Below are 22766 nucleotides of genomic sequence, written 5' to 3' on the forward strand. Positions count from 1 at the left end.
TTTTGTTTATTATGCTTGAGATACTTTGAGCTTCCTGGTTCTGTGGATCTGTTTTTCACTGCTTCTAGAAAATGTACAGCCATTAATGTCTTCAAATGCTGCTTTTCCTCCATTCCCTTTTTTCTTCTACTTGTGGGGCTCCAGCATATAAGATCTTCTCATTCAATTCTCTGTATCTCTTAATCTCTCATTCATATTATCCACCTCCTGAATTCATTATGTGCAACTTCTGGTCCACAAATTCTCTACTCAACTGTTTACCATTGATTAAATTTTTGATTTTGAAATTATGTCTTTCACTCCTGGAATTTCCATATGTTCTTCCCCCAAATCTCTCTCTCTTCACCCTTCTTTGTTTATATGTTCATCTTTTCTTTTTTTTTTTAATGTTTATTTGTTTTTGAGAGAGAGACAGACAGAGCATGAGCAGGGGAGGGGCAGAGAGAGAAGGAAACACAGACTCCGAAGCAGGCTCCAGGCTCCGAGTTGTCAGCACAGAGCCCGACGTGGGGTTCGAAGTCATCAACTGTGAGATGGTGACCTGAGCCGAAGTCAGATGCTTAACCTCCTCTGTGTAACTATTTTTTAAACATGTCATACGTGGCCACTCTGTATTCTGACCCTGGGGGACTCGTGTGGTGCTTCCTGTCTCTGCTGTCACTCATGGTAACTTGTCTTCTTGTGACTTGGTAAGGTTTGTATTTAAGCTCATCAGCGAGTCTTACTCTGCAGGGGTCCTCCTGGCCCACCTGGGGGAAGCTTTCCTCTGCCGTGAGTTTACTTCTGCTCCTGCCAAGAGCCGAGGGCTTCCCAACCTGGGACCACCTCACCAGCCCCCCTTTAGAGTTTTTCGTCACAACAGATACAAGTTCCCATCTTCCCCATCCCTAGATCCAAAGATCACTGTCACCATGTGGCAAAACCTCTAGAGGACTCTGGCCTTGGGGCTCCCCAGGCAACCAGCCAATCAGGCCAGCTCTCTGACTCTCTCCTACCCACCCCAGCACCTCTGGATTCATTCTCCAACCCCCTCTGCTGAAACCCGAGCCCCCGGCCTCTGTATCCCCTCTCCCTCCTTTATTTTTCTAATCGCATGAGTTCCCACTAATGATACCCTATTTGTGTGTTAAATGGCTTATTATATGCCACCGTCAGCAACCTGCACAGTGTCTGGATTGTGCCTCACAATTACGTGATGGACATATAATAAATGAAGGAGTGAATGAGGCATAGTACCTGTCCCCCAACTGCTCTCAATCTGGAAGCTGAGACAGACCAGGAGACAGAGAAATAACTACTGCTAAGGGGAGAGAGCAGGGGCCGTGGAGGCGAGAGAAGACCCCACCCTAGATGCTGGAGGGCAGGGCAAGCTTCCTAGTCCAGACTCCAGGAGGTCAGGGGAGGGTGCAAAGCGGAGATCTCAGGGTTGGACTCTCATCTTTCCACAAATGAAAGCACTGAGGGACAGTGTTCTGGGAAAAGAGAACAGCTTGTGCCGAGGCCTGGCAGTGAGAAAGAACCTGTTCGAGGACCTGAAAGGAGTTGAGTGTGGCAGCTGCTGGGAGGATGAGGAAGGAGTGGTGGGTGATGGGCTGGAGAAGAGGGCAAGGGGCAGACCCCCAGGGCCCTTGGAGCTCCTGTGAGGAGTTTGTCAAAAAGGAGGAACAGAGTATAGAAGGGCATGACCAGGCTGAAGGGTGGAAATTCCCTCTGGCTTCTGAGTGAAAGGAGGATGGGAATGAGGAGACAGGGAGGCCGGGGAGGAGGCTCTGCAGGGATGGAGGCTGGGCCAAGGTTGGTAGCGGGGGAGGGGTGCAGCACAAGGCCGACTCCTTGAGCGCCCTCTCGGCGACCTTGGCAGGAAAGGGGAGCACCGAGGAGAAGCCTGGCTGAGTCAGCCCGAGTGTGCAGGGTTTGTTCAGTGGGCAGAGGGGCTCCCCAGTCAGCACATCTGGGGTACAGTTGAAGGGTAAAGAGTGCATACCCTGCACTCCCAAGCCGATGCTCCTTTGTAATAGGTTTGCCAGACAGCCAAAGAAAGGGGGAGCATGATAGACAGACAGTTACAGGATTCGCAGCTAAACTTGAATTTCAGATAAACAGTGAATAATTTTTTAGTATATGTCTCTCAAATTGGGCATTCTGTATTTTATCTGGCAACCCTGCTTTCAAACCCCACCCCGTCACGCACACACTGTGCCTTCCTGATGCGGCAGCATCTAAACAACACAGACACCTCTAGTTTGCGGCCCCATGGCATCCATTTGTCATCCTACCCGGTCCATCTCCCCACTGGCCTGCAAGCCCCCCGAGGTCTGAGCCCAGTCCCCAGGCTGGGCCAGGCCAGGACCCTGCTGGGAGTGAGGGGAGGGCAGGGAGGTCCAGCAGGTCTCTTTCATCCCTGCCCCCACACCTGGGAGGGGCATTTCTGGGAACTGATCCCCATGGTGCTCAGGGCCACATGCCTGGGCCTGTTTTCTGGAACGACCAGAAAGACCCCTTGTCACTGTGGCCACATCCTCCCTTGGGATATAGCCCTGGGCTTGGTAGGGTCTAGAGGTGGGGCCTGAACTAGTGGGGTGGGCCAAGTCACAGGCAAGGCCCTTGTTCACTGGGCTACAGAGCCGGAGCTGTCTGAGACCAGGAGTGGGAACCTGCCCTGATCCCTCAGCACCCTCGTTAGTATGAGAGCCCCCCTCCCCCAGGCCTAAGGAGCCTGGTACCACTCAGGACTGGGCCAACCCCAGGCAGGGGACTTGGATGGGGACCCACATCACCCTGATAGAGGTGGGGGGCCACTCTGAAGTCGGAGCAGAGGCCACTCTAGGGAAAGTGGGGGAGGAGGTGATGAAGCTGAGGGACAGCAGGTTGTGCCTAGTGATGGCATGCCCTCTCAGTTGACTCTGTTAATAATAACACCAAAAACACTAATAACAATGATAACCGTTTGTTGAGCACTTACTACACGCTAAACCTCTTTATATGGGTTTTTTTTTCATCTTCAAAATAGGCACCCCTACTACTACCTCTATTTTACAGATTAGAAAACTGAGGCACAGAGAACTTGAGTGGCTTGTCACATAGCTGGCAAGTGGCAGAGCCATCTGAGCCCAGGCAGTCTGGCTCTAGAGACCACAGTACTCACCACCCAGAGAAGGGCTATTTGCATCAAGAAACGAGCAGAGGGCAGAAGACCCCCCCCAGGAGAAAAGGGATCCAGCTCCAGTTCCCTCTCCGCGCCCTCCACAGCCATTATTACCTGTCTGACGGCCTGGGGCGGCGCCCTGAGAGCCTACCCCAGCCCACGGCTTTAGCGCCGGATATGCCCAGAAGAGCCAGAACCGGCAGCTGCGTTGGGAAAAGAGAGAAATGGCCATGTAAACGGTGTGAGAACTCTTTCTTTGGTCCCTCAGCAGGAGCAGTTCTGGAAGCAGGACCTCTGCAGCTCGTGTGTCAAGTCCACAGACCGGTGACATTTCCAGATGGATTTTGGAGCCAACGGAATTCTGAGCACAGGCCAACAGCGCCCTCTGGTGTGCATCCTGGGAATGCAGCTGGCTTCGTGAACCCTCTCCCTCTTGGTCTGATGGATAGGTCAAGGTAGGTCTCTACAACTGTGGCCTTAGCTTGGGTTTAGAATCCATACCCTCACGCCTACCAGGGGAAATTCGATCCTAACCGATCATCAAATACCCAGGTCACAGGCCCAGCTGGCTCAGGTGGAGGGGAAAGAGGCTCTGCCCTCCTATCCCCAGGAAGCCCTATCGCCAGCTTCTGTTCTACATGGCCTATAGGGGTCTTGGGAGCACTGGAGGAGGAGCTTCTGGGAAGGACTGGACTTCCTGATCTTTAAGAACAGGCCTGGAGTTGTGGGTCATCATAATTTGGGGGGACTGAAGGAAAAGCAGCCTCAGGCATAAGCTGGTGAGGTCTCAGACACTGGGTGAGACTCAGCTCTGGGCTGGGGACCCTGGGCCAAGATGTGGTCTGGCCCTCCCCAGAAGGAAGGTGGCAGGGCCCAGCAGGAAATATCCAGGGCAGATTGGCAGAGACCCCGCCCCCAGCAGGCAGTTGGAAGTAACGGGGCCCACTAAGACCTTCTTCCCTGGTTTTACTCAGTCTTCACAAAGCTCTTGGGCTAGGCAGGACCGAAGCCATCTGCCCCATGTCACAGATGTGGAATCCAGGGTCAGGGAGATGACAGACCCAAGGTCATACAGTAAGACTCGGAACCAAGCCTCGAAATATGGCCTCCTGACTCCCAAGCCAGCGCTCTGCCCATGGGCCTGACCAGGTACCCTGGGCCCAGGCACCCCAGTAAAGTTTGCTGACCCCCAGCGGAGTTGCACCTGTCCCGGGGCAGAATGCCCTGCCCTCTGGGCCCAGGGAAGCCATGGAAGTAGGAAAGTCTCCCTGGAGGGCACAGGGGCTTCTGGTGTCCAGCAGCTGGCCTGCCACCTTCTCTGGTGGGAGCCAGAGTCTCAGGCTGCAGGCAGCCAGAGAGGCTACGGGTTCTGGGCCAGCGGGCCCAGACTACGGCATCGTCTGGGAGGAGCTGAACGCCTCCATCTCTGCCTCCACTTCTGCCTCTGAGCGGCACCTCTGGGAGCAGAACCACAGGAAGAGGAAGAAACCTGCAAGCAAAAGACTGGTCAGGGGGACACTGGCAGGAGCAACATGGCGCCCCACCCCGAATCCAGGGATCTCCTTGCTGGGGGTGAGCTGAGCTTCCTTGAGGCCCAGGAGTCATTCTTAGGGCCCCTTACTGTTGGAAGCCAGAAGGGGCAGAGCGTAGAAGCTGGAGGACCAGCCACCACTAGGCCAGAAGGTGCCTTTGTGCCAATTAGAAGGACATGCTCCTTCCCATGGGCAGAAGGAGCCCCCAAACCAGCTTGGCAGGGGAGCTGGATTTCGGCCCCTGACTCGCCCCCTTGGCCTGAAGCCCTTCGGGCTAAACATCCACCTGCCGCTGTGCACTCCCCTTGGGGCTTCTTCCACGCCTCCCGCGGGCCCTACCATACAGCGAGTTGAAGACGGTGAAGAGGAAGAGCTGGGGCAGCAGGAAGACACCAAAGGAGAAGAAAGCCAAGGCCCAGGTGGTGCCCAGCAGCATGGTGAGGCCCAGCACGGTGACGCTATCTCGGCAGGCCCGGGTGCCCGGCACCTTCTCCTGCGCCCGCAGCCTGCACACGGCCCGCAGCGCCCAAGCCAGCACCACCAGGTTGAAAAGGGATGTGAGGCCACCATAGCCCATGACCAAGATGTTGTGCACCCAGGGGCTCCGCACCCAGCATCTGTAGAAGAGGGGTGAAGTTCAGGGTCGGTGTGGCTCCCAAGGCCATGGTGGGGAGGAGATCCTGGTCTCTGGGCCTCTGGATGGGCTCCCGAACCTGGGCCTGTCTCCTGGCCCAGACCCATTGTTTCTTTTCCGACCACACGTGTGGTGAAGTTCTGGGCCCAGCTTTCCAGCCAGGCCACCACATTAGGCCCCACCTGCCACCTCAGCCTCCTGCCTCAAGCCCCCCAAGCTCTCCTTTCCAGCCACACAGGGCTCTTCATGCCTCCATGCCTTAACCCACCTGAAAACTCTTCCTCTCCTTTCTACCTCTTACCTCTCTCCCCTTCCACGGCCAGCCAAACTGCCAACTTGTACGATACTGTCAGATCATTGGCCCGGGGGCCCTCTTTCCTCCTCCCACCCGCCACACAGTCATCACCATCCAATCAGCATCTCTGTGCAGTGGACCCCTCCCCACCTAGACTGGGCCAACATGCTGGGCTCTGAGCAGCAAACAAGCTGTTGCAAGTCGGGGCAGCCTGGTGGAGGGGCACTCACGGTGACATGTGGACTGAGGAGCAGAGAAGAAACAGCAGGAAGATGCCACCAAGGACTGAGGAAAGAGCAGAGGCTTGGCAGTGGCCCTAGCCCTGTTCCTAGACCCTCCCTGAGGGCTTCATGCCCTTTGCTTCCCCAGGACACCTGCAAGACAGGTGGTACCTTTTACCCACTCAGACACCGTGTTCCATGCTTTCCGTGGATTAGCCCATTCAGTTCTCACGATGACCCCATGAGGCAGGTGCATCACCATCCCCGTCCTGCTGACGAGGAAATTGAGGCTGTGGCTTAGGAACATGCACTAGTAAGAGGCAAAGGTGGGATTTGAAGTCCCAGGCTCAATGCCTGTGTCCCTGTCACAATCGCCTGCTCGAGCCCCTGCTGCGGCAGCCACCATTCTTGAATGTGATCTTGGGGATTTATCCAAGGGACTGAGTGTGGTCATGGATCATTCCTTTTCACCACAGTGTGGCAGTCCAGCAGGGGTGGCTCTATCACAATTTACTAACCAGTGTCCTGTCAGCGGGCACTGGAGTACGTTCAAGGTTGGTTTTTTGTTATTGCTTTTTGTGTTCAGGAACACATATCTACATAGGAAGGGTCTTTTAAATGCAGGAGAATAAAAGTCACGAAGCCAGATGAGAGGGAAAGGAGAAGGAAGGAAGAAGCTTTGGGAGAAGCTGGTCCTTAGAGTGGGGAGTGCTCTGACAGCCCAGCAATAATGTCCTTCCTGTCCCCACTGCAGGGCACACAGCACATATTATATTAAAACTCATGGTGAGGGGCACCTGGGTGGTTCAGTCAGTTAGGCATCTGACTTCAGCTCAGGTCATGATCTTGTGGTTCATGAGTTCGATCCCTGCATCAGGCTCTGTGCTGACAGCTCAGAGCCTGGAGCCTGCTTCAGATTCTGTGTCTTCCTCTCTCTCTGCCCCTCCCCCACTCGTGCTCTGTCTCTCTCTCTCTCTCTCTCTGTCTCAAAATAAATAAAAATTCTTAAAACATTTTTTAAAAAAACTACATGGTTAAGGAGCCCCAAGTCACACCTCCTCTGACGAAGCAGCCTGACCCTTGCCGTGAGGAATGAACCCCACTCTGCTTCCACTCGGTGCCCAGAGTCCTCACTTCCTGGAGGCTGGGGGGCCGAGCTCTGGAGCCATCCTGCCTGTGGCCAAGTCCCAGCTCTGCCATTGACCATCTGGGTTTCCTTGGGCAGGGTTCATCAGCTGTCTGTGCCTCAGTTCCCCTAACAGTAAACAGAGGCTGACAACAGGACCCACTCCTTGCTGCAAGGTTTAAACAGGATAATTCATGAGGCCTGCCACAGAGTTGGCCCTCAGCAGTCCTGAGCTTGTGTCAGCCAGGAAAGAAAGCAGGATGGACAGCCGAATACTGGAGCTAGGTCGACGGGAGGTTATTAAGCTATTCTCCCTACATTGGCTGTTAGAAACTTCATAACAAGAGAAAGGTTAATGTCCGAGAGCACAGGAAGAAGCAACAGAGTCTGGCCCCCAGACCCCCAAGCCCCCCAACACACACACATACACACACACACACACACACACACACACACACACGTGAGCCCTGTCCTTGGGATGTCCCAGCCCTTGCAGCACTCTCTCTGACCAGGAGGGTCTGTGGGCTGGCAGTGCTATGCCAGGCACAGATTGGGAGGTGCAGGAGGCTGAGTGAGCACAGCAAGGTGGTGGGAAAGGACAGCAGAGTCAGGCGCAGGCTGAGCTCCCCCAGTGAGGTCTGAGAGCGGGAGGGGCCGCTGGGCCTACCTCTGTGCTGCCAGGAGGTGGAGGGCCTTCTACCCGCGCTTGGGAGGCCCATGAGCAAGCACCAGAGTTCATGCCAGGGCTCCCTAGGGTTAGCTGGCCTAGGACGAGAGCCTGCCTCTGCAGGAGGCTTCAGGGATCCAGCAGAAGGTGTGGCAAAGGCCCCTGGAAACCACCCCCTCTCTGAGTCCTGGTCCCCTGCTTGCCCCACAGCCAGTGTCCCGCCTACAGCACACCCTGTTCAGAGCCCCTGGGTCCTTCCACCAGAGCCAGAGAGCCTGCCACAGCCCTGAAGGTACTCACATGGAATTGTTCTGGAAACCTGTGCCATTTCCCCGGCTGTCGAAGAGTGGGATTGTGTGAGGTCCATACACTGAATTCTGGTCAACAAGAAGGAGCAGCACCAGGAGGGCTGGGACCCCTGAGGGATGAGAGAGTTCTCAGCATCTGTCAGGTGACCCCAGAGAAAGGTTTGTCATGGGTCCCTGGGGCTGCTAAAACAGAATCCCACTGAGCAAGTGGGGAGGGAAAGGGACTGTTCCGAGCCCCCAGCCCCTGCCATATTGTCCAGCTTCAAAACACGTAACCCGGAGGTCTGAGAGGAGACAGCTCTCCAAGATGATGTTAGTGAGGACTCTAGGGTGGGATGGTAATGGCAGTAGCAGTGGGGAGATCGAGCTAATGGGACAGAGGGTTGGGAGAACTTGTGAGGAAACAGAGATGCTAAAGAAGGGCTAGGATGGCGATAGAGGTGCCAATGATGGTGATGCCAGAGATGGTGGTGAAGACGAGGATGAGGATGGTGGTGATGGTGGAGGTGGTGGTGAAGATGATGGTAGAGTCAGAGGTGGTGATGGAAGTGGTGGTGGTGGAGTTGATGGTGTTAGAGGTAGACATGGTGGAGACGATGGCAGAAGTGATGGTGGTGTTAGAAGTGGAGGTGATGGTGGAGGTGTTGGAAGTGATGGTACTGGAGGTGTTGGAGGTAAGGTGTGCAGGTGATGGAGGTGGGGGGGATGGAACTGTTAGAGGTGTCGGAGATGTGGAGGTGTTGGAGGTGTGGAGGTGATGGAGGTGTGGGGGTGGGGGGAATGGAGGTGTTGGAGGTGTGGAGGTGATGGAGGTGTTGGGATGGGGGAATGGAGGTGTTAGAGGTGTGGAGGTGATGGAGGTGTTGGGGTGGAGGGAATGGAGGTGTTGGGGTAGAGGGGATAGAGGTGTTGGGGTGGGGGAAATGGAGGTGTTGGAGATGTTAGAGGTGTGGAGGTGTTGGAGGTGTTGGAGGTGGAGGGGATGGAGATGTTGGGTGTGGAGGTGATGGAGGTGTTGGGGTGGAGGGAATGGAGGTGTTGGGGTAGAGGGGATAGAGGTGTTGGGGTGGGGGAAATGGAGGTGTTGGAGATGTTGGAGGTGTGGAGGTGTTGGAGGTGTTGGAGGTGGAGGGGATGGAGATGTTGGGTGTGGAGGGGATGGAGGTGTTGGGGGTGGAGGGAATGGAGGTGTTGGGGTAGAGGAGATAGAGGTGTTGGGGGTGGGGGGAATGGAGGTGTTGGAGATGTTGGAAGTGTGGAGGTGTTGGAGATGTTGGAGGTGTTGGAGGTGTTGGGTGTGGAGGGGATGGAGGTGCTGGGGGTGAGGGGAATGGAGGTGTTGGGGTAGAGGGGATAGAGGTGTTGGGGGTGGGGGGAATGGAGGTGTTGGAGATGTTGGAGGTGTGGAGGTGTTGGGATGGGGGAATGGAGGTGTTAGAGGTGTGGAGGTGATGGAGGTGTTGGGGTGGAGGGAATGGAGGTGTTGGGGTAGAGGGTATAGAGGTGTTGGGGTGGGGGAAATGGAGGTGTTGGAGATGTTGGAGGTGTGGAGGTGTTGGAGGTGTTGGAGGTGGAGGGGATGGAGATGTTGGGTGTGGAGGGGATGGAGGTGTTGGGGGTGGAGGGAATGGAGGTGTTGGGGTAGAGGAGATAGAGGTCTTGGGGGTGGGGGGAATGGAGGTGTTGGAGATGTTGGAAGTGTGGAGGTGTTGGAGATGTTGGAGGTGTTGGAGATGTTGGGTGTGGAGGGGATGGAGGTGCTGGGGGTGAGGGGAATGGAGGTGTTGGGGTAGAGGGGATAGAGGTGTTGGGGGTGGGGGGAATGGAGGTGTTGGAGATGTTGGAGGTGTGGAGGTGTTGGTGGTGTTGGAGGTGGAGGTAATGAAGGTGTTGGGGTTGAGGGGATAGAGGTGTTGGGGGTGGGGGGAATGGAAGTGTTGGGGTGGGGGGAATGGAGGTGTTGGAGATGTTGGAGGTATGGAGATGTGGAGGTGAAGGAGGTGTGGAGGTGGAGGGGATGGAGGTGTTGGTGGTGGAGGAGATGGAGGTGTGGAGGTGATGGAGACGTTGGAGGTGGAGGGGATGGAAGTGTTGGGGGTGGAGGGGATGGAGCTCTGGAGGGGATGGAGGTGTTGGGGATGTTGGAGGTGTGGAGAGGATGGAGGTGTTGGGGTGGAGGTGATGGAGGTGTTGGAGGTGGAGGGGATGGAGGTGTTGGGGGTGGGGGAATGGAGGTGTTGGGGGTGCGGGGGATGGAGGTGTTTGGGTGGAGGGGATGGAGGTGTTGGGGGTGGAGGGAATGGAGGTGTTGGAGTGGAGGGGATGGAGGTGTTGGAAGTGGAGGGGATGGAGGTGTTGGGGGAGGGGTGGATGGAGGTGTTGGGGTGGAGGGGATGGAGGTGTTGGAGGTAGAGGGGATGGAGGTGTTGGGGGTGGGAGGGGATGGAGGTGTTGGGGGTGGGGGAATGGAGGTGTTGGGGTGGAGGGGATGGAGGTGTTGGGGGTGGAGGGGATGGAGGTGTTGGGGTGGAGGTCGCCATGGAAGTTTGGAAGTAGAACCGACGATAAGAATAGCAGTGTAGAAAGTAGTGGTGAGCGTTGGCAGGGATGATGATCAGTGCTCATGGTCGCTATGAGGAGGAAGAGGAGAAAGAGAAGGGCAAGAGAGGGTAGACCGCCTGTGTGGCTGGAACCCTCAGGAAGCAAGAGGGGAGGGAGGCTCTGCTTACCCCAACCCACTGCACACAGCTTGAGCATATATCGGCGGATGTAGATGTTGTAGACGCGCACGAGGAGGAGGTGGAGGTTGAAGCCTTCGATGGCCATCCAGGTGAGGCAGCTGAGCAGCGCAAAGTGCAGGATGGCCGCCAGTGCTGTGCATGCTGCCCCGGCCCTGGCCAGCACAGGACTCAGCAGGAAGGCGACGTTCAGGAGCAGCACAGACGCATGCAGGTTCATGTGGATGTGTGTTGTGGAGTCACCCTGCTTCCTGCGGGTGGGAGCATGCCCTTCCGTGGCCTGGGGACGTCACCCAGGCAGTGCCACCCCCTGGCCTCACGGACACACAACGATGGGAGCGCCGAGGTTGAGAGGTCGCGGGGATCCAACAGCAGCCACACAGCAAGGCTGGTCTCCTGCCCCCATCCCCTGGAGAAGTCCACCCCACTCTGGGGGATCAACTGGATAAGGAGGGGTGCTGAGCAGCAGCGGGTGGGCGGTCCTGGCACGGGGACCGGGGAGTACCTGGCTTGGAAGTGCAGCAGGATAGTGAGAAGCGAGGCCACGACGGAGATGCTGCAGCCCCCCAGGGAGATGTACGTAAGAGGCGCCAGCAGCTCTGCGGGGATCGGGGCCGGGGAGAGTTGCTGCAAGAGGGAAGGGGGGATGGAGGACAGAATGCCCTCCCGGCACTCACAGGGACCTGCTAAGATCTCAGCTCCAAGCCCCCCCGCCCCCCCACTAAGCCTACCATGGTCCTGACTTGGAAGAAAAAGCTCTGGCTTTTGCCCCCCTCAACTCCCATCTCCCCTCTCTCTATGAGAACCTCCCCTGCCTCGCTGTCTATGCACATAGACATATATGGACACTGTGCGTGGACAGTGCACCAGGCCTGACTTATCAGAGCCTTCCCTCCTCCTGCCCAGAGTGATTGAGGGATGGGAATGTGACACACTCCAGGCCAGTGGGACTCAATCCCCAAACTAGCTGGCAGAATTGGGAAAGAGCCAGTTAGAGCCTACTGGCCTAAAAGCTAGTAGGACACGAGCCAGGATCTGCTAGCAGCCGTATAATTATCCTGAAGGGAAATTCCGTCTGAAGCCCAGGCCAGTACAAAGCAAACACAGGTGAGAGATATAGAGCCTTGTCTTGGTGATCTTGAACATCTTGATCAAGCCATGTCTGAAGCCCAACATAGCCTCTTCAGCCACAGGAGTTCATACGTTTCTCTTTTTTTCTCCTTAAGCCCATTTGAGTTGGATTGTCTGTCCCTTGCACCTGCCTATGCCCTGCTCCTCTTGCCTAGACATGGGGTCCTTTACAGCTTTGACTCCCATCACCCAGACTGGATGCACACATACCATGAGAACAGCAAAGTAGCTGAGGTGGTTGCAGCGGCAGAGCACCTGGGAAGGTGACGGCTGCTCTGTGCGACAGCCCTCGGGGCTCCAGACCCCCCAGTGATCCTTGCTGGCTCCTTCCTTCCAAAAGACACAGGTCGCTGTGTAGCCTTCCTAAGGGGAGACGGTGGAGTTGGGTATGGAGGAGGTACGGGGTAAGGGGTATGGGGGAGGGCCATGGATCAGAGTCTGGAAATTGTGGGGGCCAAAGCTGATTCAACTGCACCCTTGTCAGCTTCTTACAAGGCACTGGCTGGGCTTTGGCCAGACGGACCCAGATTCCAGACTCACCTCCACTATGGACTCTCAGAGTAACCTGGGCAAGTTGCCAAGCTTCTCTGTGCCTCAGTTTACTCATCTGTAAAATGGGATCCTCCATACACAATTTCTCAAAGAGGGTATTAAATTACGGGCAATGAGGAATCTTGAGTGACCAGCTCTGGCTGGACAGTAGGTGCTCTACAATCAACTGTGCCCTTTCCCCTCCTCCTCATGGGGAACAACGATATTGCAGGTGCACTGCCCAGGGCGGGAAAGAGACTCATCCACAGACAACCCTGATGCTGAGCCACGGGGGTGGTGGGGTGGGAGGAACGACACAGAAAGTGCCATGGAAAACCACTGAGCAAGGGGTAGGGGAGTCCCAAGGAGGGAAGGGACGATTGGGGCACTGAGGTCTTTGAGGACACATCAGATCTCAGCAGAAGTGGAACGAGGGCAATCCAGATAAAGGGAACCGCGGGAGCAAAGGTTCAGAGGAAAGTAAGGGAAGGATGATGGAGAAAATGAGAGTGCAGAGCAGTCTCATGAAGCTGATGGAAAGTCAGGGCAGAATGTAGAGTCTCTGGGCTTTTCCGGAATGCCAGGGCCAGGAGAGCAGAGACACCAGGGCTTGTGCTCACCCAGCAGCCCTTCTCCCTCACTCCAGGACCAGCTTCTGAGCTTCCCTTGAAGACCCATACCTGCCCCATGGCAGATCAGATGAATCCAGCCCAGTCCCCAAGCCGTGTGACCCAGGCCTGGCCAATCCACACGTTCCATCCACCTGTGTGCAGTGATGGTGCAGGGATGGACACATGACCCAGCTGGACCCTAAGGACTCCATTTTGGAACCCTCGTTTGCACCGATGAGGAAGAGCCTCCTGGGAAGAGGGGATGGAAGTCCAGCACTTTTGCTGCCATCTTACCAGAGTAGAGATCCAAGATAGGAAACCATTGCTGAGAGATGGAAAGAGGCTGAGCCAGAATGGCATTGCATCAGCCCCTGGATCCAACCAGGCCTGAAGCTGGACAGCCCTGGACATTTCATCTGCATGAGCCCATCCTTCCTGTGTTTAAGCTGGCTTGACTTGGCTTTGCATCACTTGCAACTCAAAGAATCCTGCCTAATGTGGTAAGTAAAAAAAATTAAGCAAAACTTCTCTCTCTGATTCCTTTGACAGGAATTTTCAAACTGTGATCGATTTGAAACGGTTTGTTTTCAAAATGCTTCCACGGGTGTGGGTTTAGTTGAGCCAGAGTTCAACAGGAGCCACAAGGGGCAGGGGTGAGGTGGAAATGGGGGCACCCCCAACAGTACCAGGCTTCGGTTGTGCCAGAAGCTGATGTTGATCGGCTCACTGAGGTTGTTCACGTGTCCGTGACTCAGCTGGGCTCCCAGGACATAGTTATTGAGCAAAGATGAGTTGATACTCTGGAAGGACAGCAGAAGGGCTGACTGGAGAGGATGGATGCATGGAGACCCCGGCTGAGGTCCGAGATCCCCCCTTCACCAGCCCCTTCCCCCGGGTGAGAACAGCAGTGTGCCTTCACATGTGGGCCAGCCTCCTAGCCTTTGCGTATGCTGTCCCCTCCAACTGGAAAGCTGTCCCTTCAGCACTCACCCCCCACCTCTCCACCATGGATTCAGTGCATTCCAGCCTCCATCTGTCCTCGCTCACTTTCAAAGCCAAAGTTAAAAACACCTTTGTCTGTCTCCCATCTAGGGACAGACACATCCATGGTAGATTTCTTGTAATTGCACCCCCAACACCATTCTCCTAAAACCAAGGCCCAGAAAGGACAGCGGCTGGCTCAGGTTGCACAATGGGCTGGTCCCACCTGGTGCTGGTCCCTGTGCAGAGGCCAGGCGATGGTACGGATGCCTGCAGTGCCCGCAGGAAGGGGCCGGCACCTACCCTGCTTGGCCCCCGTGTGGCACTGACCTGGAAAAAGTAGTCAGTAAAGAAGTAAATGCAGATGAGGCGCAGCTCCCTGGGGCGGGTCCTGCAGGCATTCTGGGTCAGCTCTGCCGGGAACTGCATGGCGTGCGGCACCGAGGCCTACGGGCAGCCATGGACGGGCTAAGCCACACCTGGCCCCAACACTTCCACTGCTCCCCACTCCTTGTGAAGCCTTCCCATCCTGTTCTTTCCCTGGGGCATTTCATCCCTAGGAGCCTCCATCTGCAGAGCCCTCTCCTCCCAGGCTGTACTTCCTCCCCAACTTCCTGAGATCCCAGGCCCTTCCTCCAGGCTGCCCCTGCCTCGATTTACCCCACCCAACTGGGGCCCCTGGGGATGGAGCTCGTCAGCCCTCAGCGCCCAGACAGTCAGCAGGAATCACACCAGAGTCTTCCAAGGACCCTGGCTTCCCTGGCCTCTCCCACTGCCGCCTCCCCTCGGGGACCTGCAGAAGCAGGAAGAGGACATTGCCCTTGAGGGGCCACAGAGCACCCTCTCTTTCCACCATTCACGTGAGGAATGTCAGCCCCATTTTACAGAAGAGGCAACTCACAGCTATTAGGGCAGACCCGATTAGTTGGGGGAAAGTCCAGACCTGAAGCCCCTGGAGGATTTCTAGGGTCGAGACCCTGGCTGCCCTCCATCTCCTGGCCCCCTCTGACCTGGGGGACCCGCTCCAGAGTCGCACTGCTCAGTGCGAGGCCAGTGAAGTCACATCCCAGCTTGAAGGCCAGTGTCTGGATGCTGTGCGTCTGCAAGGTAAGGTTCTTGCCCTCGAAGCTGGTGTTCAACAGGCTGCACTCCAGGCCCCGGATAAGCCTGAGGGTGAGAGAGCTGGCTAGGGTCTGGAGTGGGCGTGGGGGCAAGAGGGGCCCCAGACAGCCAATAAGGGCAGGGCCTCCCCCAGCCCACATCTGCTACCCCTACCTCCGGACCTTTGCACACACAGTGTCCCTGGCACACTCTTACCTCTCCACCCCACTCATCCACATCTCCTGATTACCTCTTGTTCAGGTCCAGGTCTTTGGACACCTCCTTCAGGAAGATTTTTCTGGATTTTTTCTGCTGACTGAGTGAAATGCCACATAGTCCCTGTGCTCCCCCTGGCCAGTCATCAGCACCATCCCCTCGCCCAGAGCTGCGAGACCATTCGAGAGCTCGGTCCAGCTTTGCAACTCCTTCCCAGGAAAATGCAGAGACCCACGATTCTGCACCTGATTTCATGGCATCCATAGTTAAAGGCCCTAAACCAGACAGCAAACTTGATAAGGGCAGGGACATGGTTAACCTGCATCTTCCAAGCCTCGTGCTGGGCACACAGTAGGTACTCAATAACTGAATGTTGAATAAATGGATTAATGGTCTACACTGGACAACCCTGGACCACTGACTCAAGGCGCAAGCTGGGGGTGGGAGGCACAGCTGACTCAAGGGGGGTGGGGAGGGCCGCCCAACTCACCCACGAAGCGAAGTCACATTGCGGCTCCTGGACATCGTCTCCAGGTTCTCCATCCAGCTCAGGGGTTCTTGGGACTCCTCTGCGGGGCAGGTCATGCCTCCACATCAGCCTCTGTCCCCACAGCCTCTGGGCCCTTCTACCACAGCCTCAGCCTTGCTGCTGCCCCGGGAGACCTCAGTGCCCTCTTTCAAGCTCCCTTGGTTTGGGTCGTCCCCCTTTCACATCACAGCCACGGGCCCGGGCTCAGATTGCCCCCCAGTTCAGCAGCACCCCCTTACCCACTGTATCACTGTGAGCAATCATGAGGCACAGGCAGAGGAAAAAGACCCTATGGTCATCCATGTCCTGTTCCCAGTCTCTTCCAAAAACTAGTTTCCAACCTGGAAAAGATGCATGCCATTGTCACCATGGTAAAAGAGTGAGCTCTAACTTCTAGGTGTCCGGCATGTCCCAAAGGTAGGACATCTAGCATTTTATATATATATTTTAAATGTTTATGTATTTTTGAGAGAGAATGAAAGAGCACAAGCAAGGGAGGGGCAGAGAGAGAGGGGAACAGAGGGTCCAAAGCGGGCTCAATGCTAACAGCAGAGAGCCTGATGTGGGGCTTGAACTTGAGAACCATGAGATTACAACCTAAGCCGAAGGCCATGCTTAATCGGCTAGCCACCCAGGCACCCCAGGACATGTAGCATTTTAATTAATCCTCGTTACTCCTGCATTTCACAAATGAGGAAACTGAGGCTCAGAGAGCAAGTGGGCTTGCTCTGCTTTAGGCTCCCTGAGCCTGGTCTCTGCGACTCCAAGAATCCCAGATTGTTTGTTCAGAAATGCCCACCATTACCAGCTTTGCCTGAGTCACTCTCCCTCCCAAAACAATGGTCTGTCTGGGGGCTTCTCCAGGGCGCTGACTTCACCCAGGGGGAAGTTGCTTGGGAGCAAGCAACAGGTAACCCTGTTGAGCTGTGTCATTAATTCACTGTGTGACTTTGGGCAGGGGTCTGTCCCTCTCAGCCTTCATTTTCTGTGGTTTTAAAATAAACCAATAAACGTCTGCTTAACTATAGCAGCAAATCTATGTCAACCCCCCGAAACTCCACTAAAATGAGAGTGAGTGGGTAAACGGGCGCAAAGCCACAAAGAAGAGGAAAGAAGTCAACAGCAGGTGGGAAATGTTAGCAAAACTTTGGAGGTTCCAAGCAGGTGACCACCTGGTAATCAGTTTAGCCAACCGTAAAGAGTTGAGCCCCAGTGTCTGCAGGAGGGAGAGGTGTGGAGTGAGGGAGGGGAGAAGGGGAGGGGACAGGGAGAAGGTTTAGAGCCCTGGGAGCACTTGAGAACCAGAGGCATCGAGAACCTCTAAAAGAAGGGTGAAGGCAAAAAAATGGGGGATTGATGTTGGTGAGTCTTTTAAATGACCAGCTGGGGCCCCAGATCTCCTCTGTCACCCGGGGTGCCCAGGACTGTTGTCACCACCCTACCACCCTCAACCGCATTCCAACATAAAGTTCATTCCCGGGAAACAGTGCATGCCAGAGGACCTGAGGGCAAGGATGGGATGCCATTCAGGTATAGAAAAATTAAGCCGTATCCCTTCCTCACCACTTCCTCCACTCAGCTTCCAGAAGCCTGCAGCAGCCAGGTGACGATGCTCTAAGCCAGGAGAAAACTCTTTGCTGAAGAACTGGCTATTCCAAGAAAAGTATCCTATAGCTACTGAGGTTTTGATGTTCCTCAGTGATATGGCCAGGACCGAACTCAGGTTGGAGCTTTCCCAGTTATCAGCCCTGACAAGCAATAAGGCTTTAGTGCTGCACTCTTAAAGGTGAGCGGTCAACCGAGGATCACTAGGTATTTTAAAACATACACCCTCTTTCAGAAAGCTGCTGGAGGACGCGCTCCAACAGAATGAGGGAGGAACTTGTGAAAGACAACACAGGACACAGGAAACCCTAGCGGAGAAGAGACAAAGCTATTCCCCCGGTTGTAGGTTGGACAGCAGGACCAGGTATATCCTGTCCAGAAGGGAGCAGGAGAAAAGAAGTTTCCAGGAGGAAGGCTTCAACAAATAAAAGGAGGAGAAGGAGGAGATTATATAGATTAATTGGGTGAAGCATACACAAAATCTTTCTGTACTATTTTTTTGCAGCCTCCTATGAATTTGTCATTTTTTCAAAAGTAGAAGTTCAAAAATACAGTACACGGATCGCCACGTCACTATCGAAAGTTATGATGTCAATAGTAACATAAAAGAGGAACACAGTATATTATTACGCATTGAAAAGAGCAAGTTGAACATAACACTCACAATATAATCACATGTATGGAAATGTGTGCAAATATACATGCTTAAGCCTAGGAGGGTATCTAGAAGAATGGTCACCAAAATGCTAATAATGTTATGGGAAGGAGGATTACTCTCTTTTTTATGTTTTCTGTATAGTTCACATTTTCTGCAATGAACATGTGTTATCTTCAAAACAGAAAAGCAAGTTTTTAATGCTTAGAGTTTTTTTATTTTTTACTTATTTTTTAATTTTTTTAACGTTTATTCATTCTTGAGAGACAGAGAGACAGAGCATGAGTGGGGAAGGGGCAGACAGCGAGAGGGAGACAGAATCTGAAGCAGGCTCCAGGCTCGGAGCTGTCAGCACAGAGCCCGACGCGGGGCTCGAACTCACGGACCGTGAGATCATGACCTGAGCCGAAGCCGGACGCCCAACCGACTGAGCCACCCAGGTGCCCCAACTTAGAGTTTTTTTTAATGCTCCAAATGACTAGCATTATGGAAAAAATAATGGTGACATATTGCTTATGTAAAACAAAAACCATGTTGCAAAGCAGTGTAATCCAATCCTTGTAAAAGTCATATTTTTTCATATATGCAAAATGTGGAAGATGCAGGGGTCACTTCTGGGTACTAGTTTTGACTGCCCATATTTTCTGAAGTTACCCTGCGTTATAGTTATATATTTCTCGATCTTTATTTGCTCTTTGCTTTTGGAATTTACATCTTTCAAATATAAACAATAAACAAGCACACAAGCACATAAAATCAAAGTATCCCTGCTGCCCGTGTCACCCAACCACTCGGTTCCTCGTTCGTCACCCCCAGGTAACTACTATCATTAGTGTTTTGTGGACTTTCCCAAGTTTCATATATAGATAAGCACACATGGGGCACTTGGGTGGCTCAGTCAGTTAAGTGTCCAACTCCTGTTTTTGGCTCAGGTCATGATCTCACAGATCAAGTCCCGTGTCGGGCTCTGTGCTGACGGCGTGGGGCCCACTTGGGATTCTCTCTCTCTCTCTCTCTCTCTCTCTCTCTCTCTCTCTCTCCCTCCCTCCCTCCCTCTCTGCTGCTCCCCTGCTCTCTCTCAAAAGAAGTAAATAAACTTAAAAATATATATATAAGCACATATATATGATTCTCCTCATTTTATTAAAAAAAAAGCACACTTTTTCCTGTTCTGCACTCTGCATTTTTCTCTTGAAAATATATCTTGGAGAGCTTTCTGTAACAGTTCCTAGAGCTTCCATTTTTTACTATTACAACCTCATAGTCTAACGTTGGAGGGATAAACCCTAACTTCTTCAGTGGGTGCCCTGTGAACAGCTAGTTGTGTTGATTCCAGTCTTTGGTTCTTTCCAAAGTGCAGCTGTTCTGATGTCATTTCCCACGTGTGCAAGTTCACCATCTGCCCTTTTTTAAAAAAAAAAAAAAATGTTTCTTTCTGTTTGAGAGAGAGACAGAGACAGAGAGAGACAGAGTGTGAGTGGGGGAGGGGCAGAGAGAGAGGGAGACACGGATTCCAAAGCAGGCTCCAAGCTCCCAGCTGTCAGCACAGGGTCCGAAGCGGGGCTCGAACTCACAGACCGCAAGATCATGACCTGAGCCAGGGTCGGACGCCCAACCAGCTGAGCCACCCAGGAGCCCCACATCTGCCCATTTTTACATCAGGTTCGACTCTTCCTTATCTTCTCAAAACTCTTCACATAATAGGAAAATTAGCTCGTTGTCTACTGTGTGAGTTACAAATATATTTCCTAGTTTGTCATTTGCCTTTTAACATTACACATGGTCCTTCTGCCGGTAGGAGTCTTTTTTTGTATGTATAATTTTTATGTAATCAGAATTAGCAGCATGTTCTCTTAGGTCTTCTGGATTTTGAGTTATAGCTAGAAAGGCCTTCCCTGCTCCAACATTACAAAGGAATTCTCTTAAGTTTCTCCTCGTCCTTTTAAGTTTTCATTTTTCACATTGGAACCTCCAGTCCATTTGCATCGATCTCGGAGTACAGTATGAGATGGGGATGTGATGGTTTTTGCCGGGTAGTCGTACATGTGTCTTAACACTATTAATATATGTGTTGATTTTGAAAAGGGAATAGAGACTTTGGAGTCACAGAGTGCTGGGTTCTTATTCATTTGGCCACTTGGTTATTTATTAGGCTGTGTTACCTCGGGCAATTGACTTGCCCTCTCTGAACCTCAGAGAAGACAGGAGGGAAAACATTTGAGGGGACAAAGGAAGCTGCTGAATGAAACAATTTAAAACTTTTCAGATAAGAAGTCTGAGGACCCAATAGCGCAGACAGATCTCGGGTCATCTTGTCTACCGCCTCACTGTGTGAATGGAGGCCCAGACAATGGTGCAGATTTGACCTCTAGGGTCTGGACCGTAAAGCCAGCTCCCCAGGCCCTTGGCCACCCTGCTCTGTGTCTACAGAGGGAAGAGGGGCCTAACCCCACCACCATCTGGAGAAATCAGGGTCAAAGCAGAAGTGACACCTCCCCCAGACCCCTCAAATAGCTGTGGTTACCACTCCCTTTCCCAGGGGGCAAATCACAATCCTCACCTCTGCTTAACACACCCCTCTCCCCTGCCCTTCAGAGAAGCCACCGTGCAGCATTGCCCCACACCCTCACCCGTCTCACCGTGGCCCACAATTCATTATCTCAAGCTCCGTGGGAAACAGAAACCCCCTACCTGAGGTCCAAGACGGTTCCAGTTGACTGTGGGGAAACTGGAAACCACACAGGAGTTTGCCTGGGAGGTGACGGCAGTCCCGTGGTCAAGCCAGGACTCAAACCCAGGGCCCCAGGCTCCAAGTCCAGTGCTGTGTGCCACAGGCTCCCAAAGATGGTTGGGTTGCTCTACGGAAGAGTAAGCCTCTATCTAGGTCAACAGAGAGATAAGGAAACAACAGGGTGCAGACTAGAGCCTCTAGAAGATGCAAATTTGATAGCCACTTCCAGTATTCAGTGCCTGGGCTGGGACGTGGGGCAATAACTCTACTTCTCTGTGCTTGAGGGCTTCCCATCTGTAAACTGAAGCCAAGGATACCTATTTCTCAGGGAGAGAGACACATAGACATTTCCATGATCCCACTGCAAGTTTAGGGCTCTGACCCAAAGCCCCAGCTGGGGATACATCTCAGCATATGCCTTGGGAACCCCTGCCTTCCTCCCTGGAGCTGACCGTGCATCCCCCCCCCCGCCCCCCCCCCCCCCCCCCGCAGCCTGCCCTCTCCCCGGCAGCACCAGGCCTGCTGAGCCAGCCATGCTCCTGGAGCCCCCACGGCTGGCCTCACCCCAGCCTGGGTGAGGACTGAACCTGTGGTCTCTGCAGGAAAGCCCTGACAAATACCATTATTAGCCCCATTTTACAGGTGGGGAAAGGGAGGCCACGCCAAGGCCCAACTTAGTGACTAAGCCAGCACTGGAGCCATTTCCCTGAGACATAGAGTCCCTGGGCCCCAGTCCAGGTCACTCTGAGAGGAATGGCACCAGCTCCCGTTTGCCCAGTACAAACTCCATCCAGGCCCTTCCCAGTGTCATCTAAGGTGCAGGCTACCAGATTAACCCCACTGTACAGATGAGGAAACTGAAATCCAGGAAAGTCTAATAACTTGCCATAGGTCGCAGCAGGGAGCCAAGATTTGAACCTAGTGCCTAAACACTCCTTCGTTTAAATTGCTCTCTTTTTTTAAAATATAGATTTCTACATTCCCAGGGATCTGGAGTTGCCCCCAGAGAGTGAAGGGAATGAGGTGTGTCCCCAGCTTGCTGCTCCCAGGATGTCACCAATCCTGGGCCCCGGCAGGCACCTGCTGGGGACCGGGTGGATAAGGACAGGTGAGGGAGTGGGGAATAGAGATGCTGGATGGGGCTGACCTGTGAAGCCGCTGCTGCTGTGCTGTTGCCACGGGCTCCCAGCTCCGGTCCACAGAACAAAAGGGAACTTGGATGTCTCTGCCGGCCGCCTCCTCTCTGCTCCCCTCAGTGCTCGGCACGGGCTCTCAGTCCTCCCCTTCTCTCTGCTCTCCTTGCCCCCACACGACACAACACAACACGCTCTCACTTCACTTCACTTCTTCTTTCACTGCAGCCTCTTGCTTCCTCTGGTCTCTGGGCTCAGAACACTTCTTGCTTTCACTCCCCAGCTCCTGCAGCACTTCCTGGGGATGGCAGTACCTCAAGGAGATGTCTGGTGTCAGTGGGGGAAGGGGGGAGAGCTGGCCCTCGTGGCACCCCACAAGGTTTCAAGACCTGCCTCTGCTCTGCACCTCTTCAGCCTCAGTTTTCCCGTCTGCAGAAAAGGGAGAATGACCCCTGCCTGAACTGACAATCAATGAGAGTGATGATGGCCGGGACCTCAGGCAAAGGCTGGGTCAGATTGCCTGGGTTCAAATACCAAGCCTGCCATTTACTGGCTGGGGGACTTTGGGCAAGTGACTGAAACTCTCTGAACCTCAGCTTCCCCTCTGTAAAATGGAGATAAGACAGTACCACGTAAGGGCGCCTGGGTGGCTTGGTGGGTTAAACATCCAACTCTTGATTTCAGCTCAGGTCATGATCTCTGGGCTCATGAGATCAAGCCCCGAGTAGGGCTCTGTGCTAACAACACAGAGCCTGCTTGGGATTCTCTGTCTCCCTCTCTCTCTGCCTCTCTGCCCCTTGTCCACACACACACACACACAGTCTCTCTCAAAAATAAATAAACACACTTTAAAAAGGAAAAGAGAGAGATAGTACC

The 22766-nt window shown here is 53.9% G+C and overlaps 1 protein-coding gene across 1 annotated transcript; it reads right to left on the reverse strand.

Moving 5' to 3' along the window:
* Window positions 1-2916: 2916 nt before the first annotated feature.
* On the reverse strand, window positions 2917-22325 carry ADGRG5 (adhesion G protein-coupled receptor G5). The gene is given in 14 exon segments (XM_053209961.1): window positions 2917-4634; window positions 5017-5294; window positions 7921-8038; window positions 10658-10917; window positions 11172-11293; window positions 12008-12160; window positions 13626-13739; window positions 14251-14367; window positions 14931-15087; window positions 15238-15269; window positions 15271-15337; window positions 15728-15806; window positions 16006-16107; window positions 21905-22325. Coding segments are annotated over 13 exon segments (1662 nt in total). The 5' UTR covers window positions 16070-16107; window positions 21905-22325; the 3' UTR covers window positions 2917-4533.
* Between the last annotated feature and the right edge of the window lie 441 nt (window positions 22326-22766).

The sequence above is a fragment of the Acinonyx jubatus genome, chromosome E2 (assembly GCF_027475565.1).
Source record: "Acinonyx jubatus isolate Ajub_Pintada_27869175 chromosome E2, VMU_Ajub_asm_v1.0, whole genome shotgun sequence".
NCBI classification, from domain to species: domain Eukaryota; kingdom Metazoa; phylum Chordata; class Mammalia; order Carnivora; family Felidae; genus Acinonyx; species Acinonyx jubatus.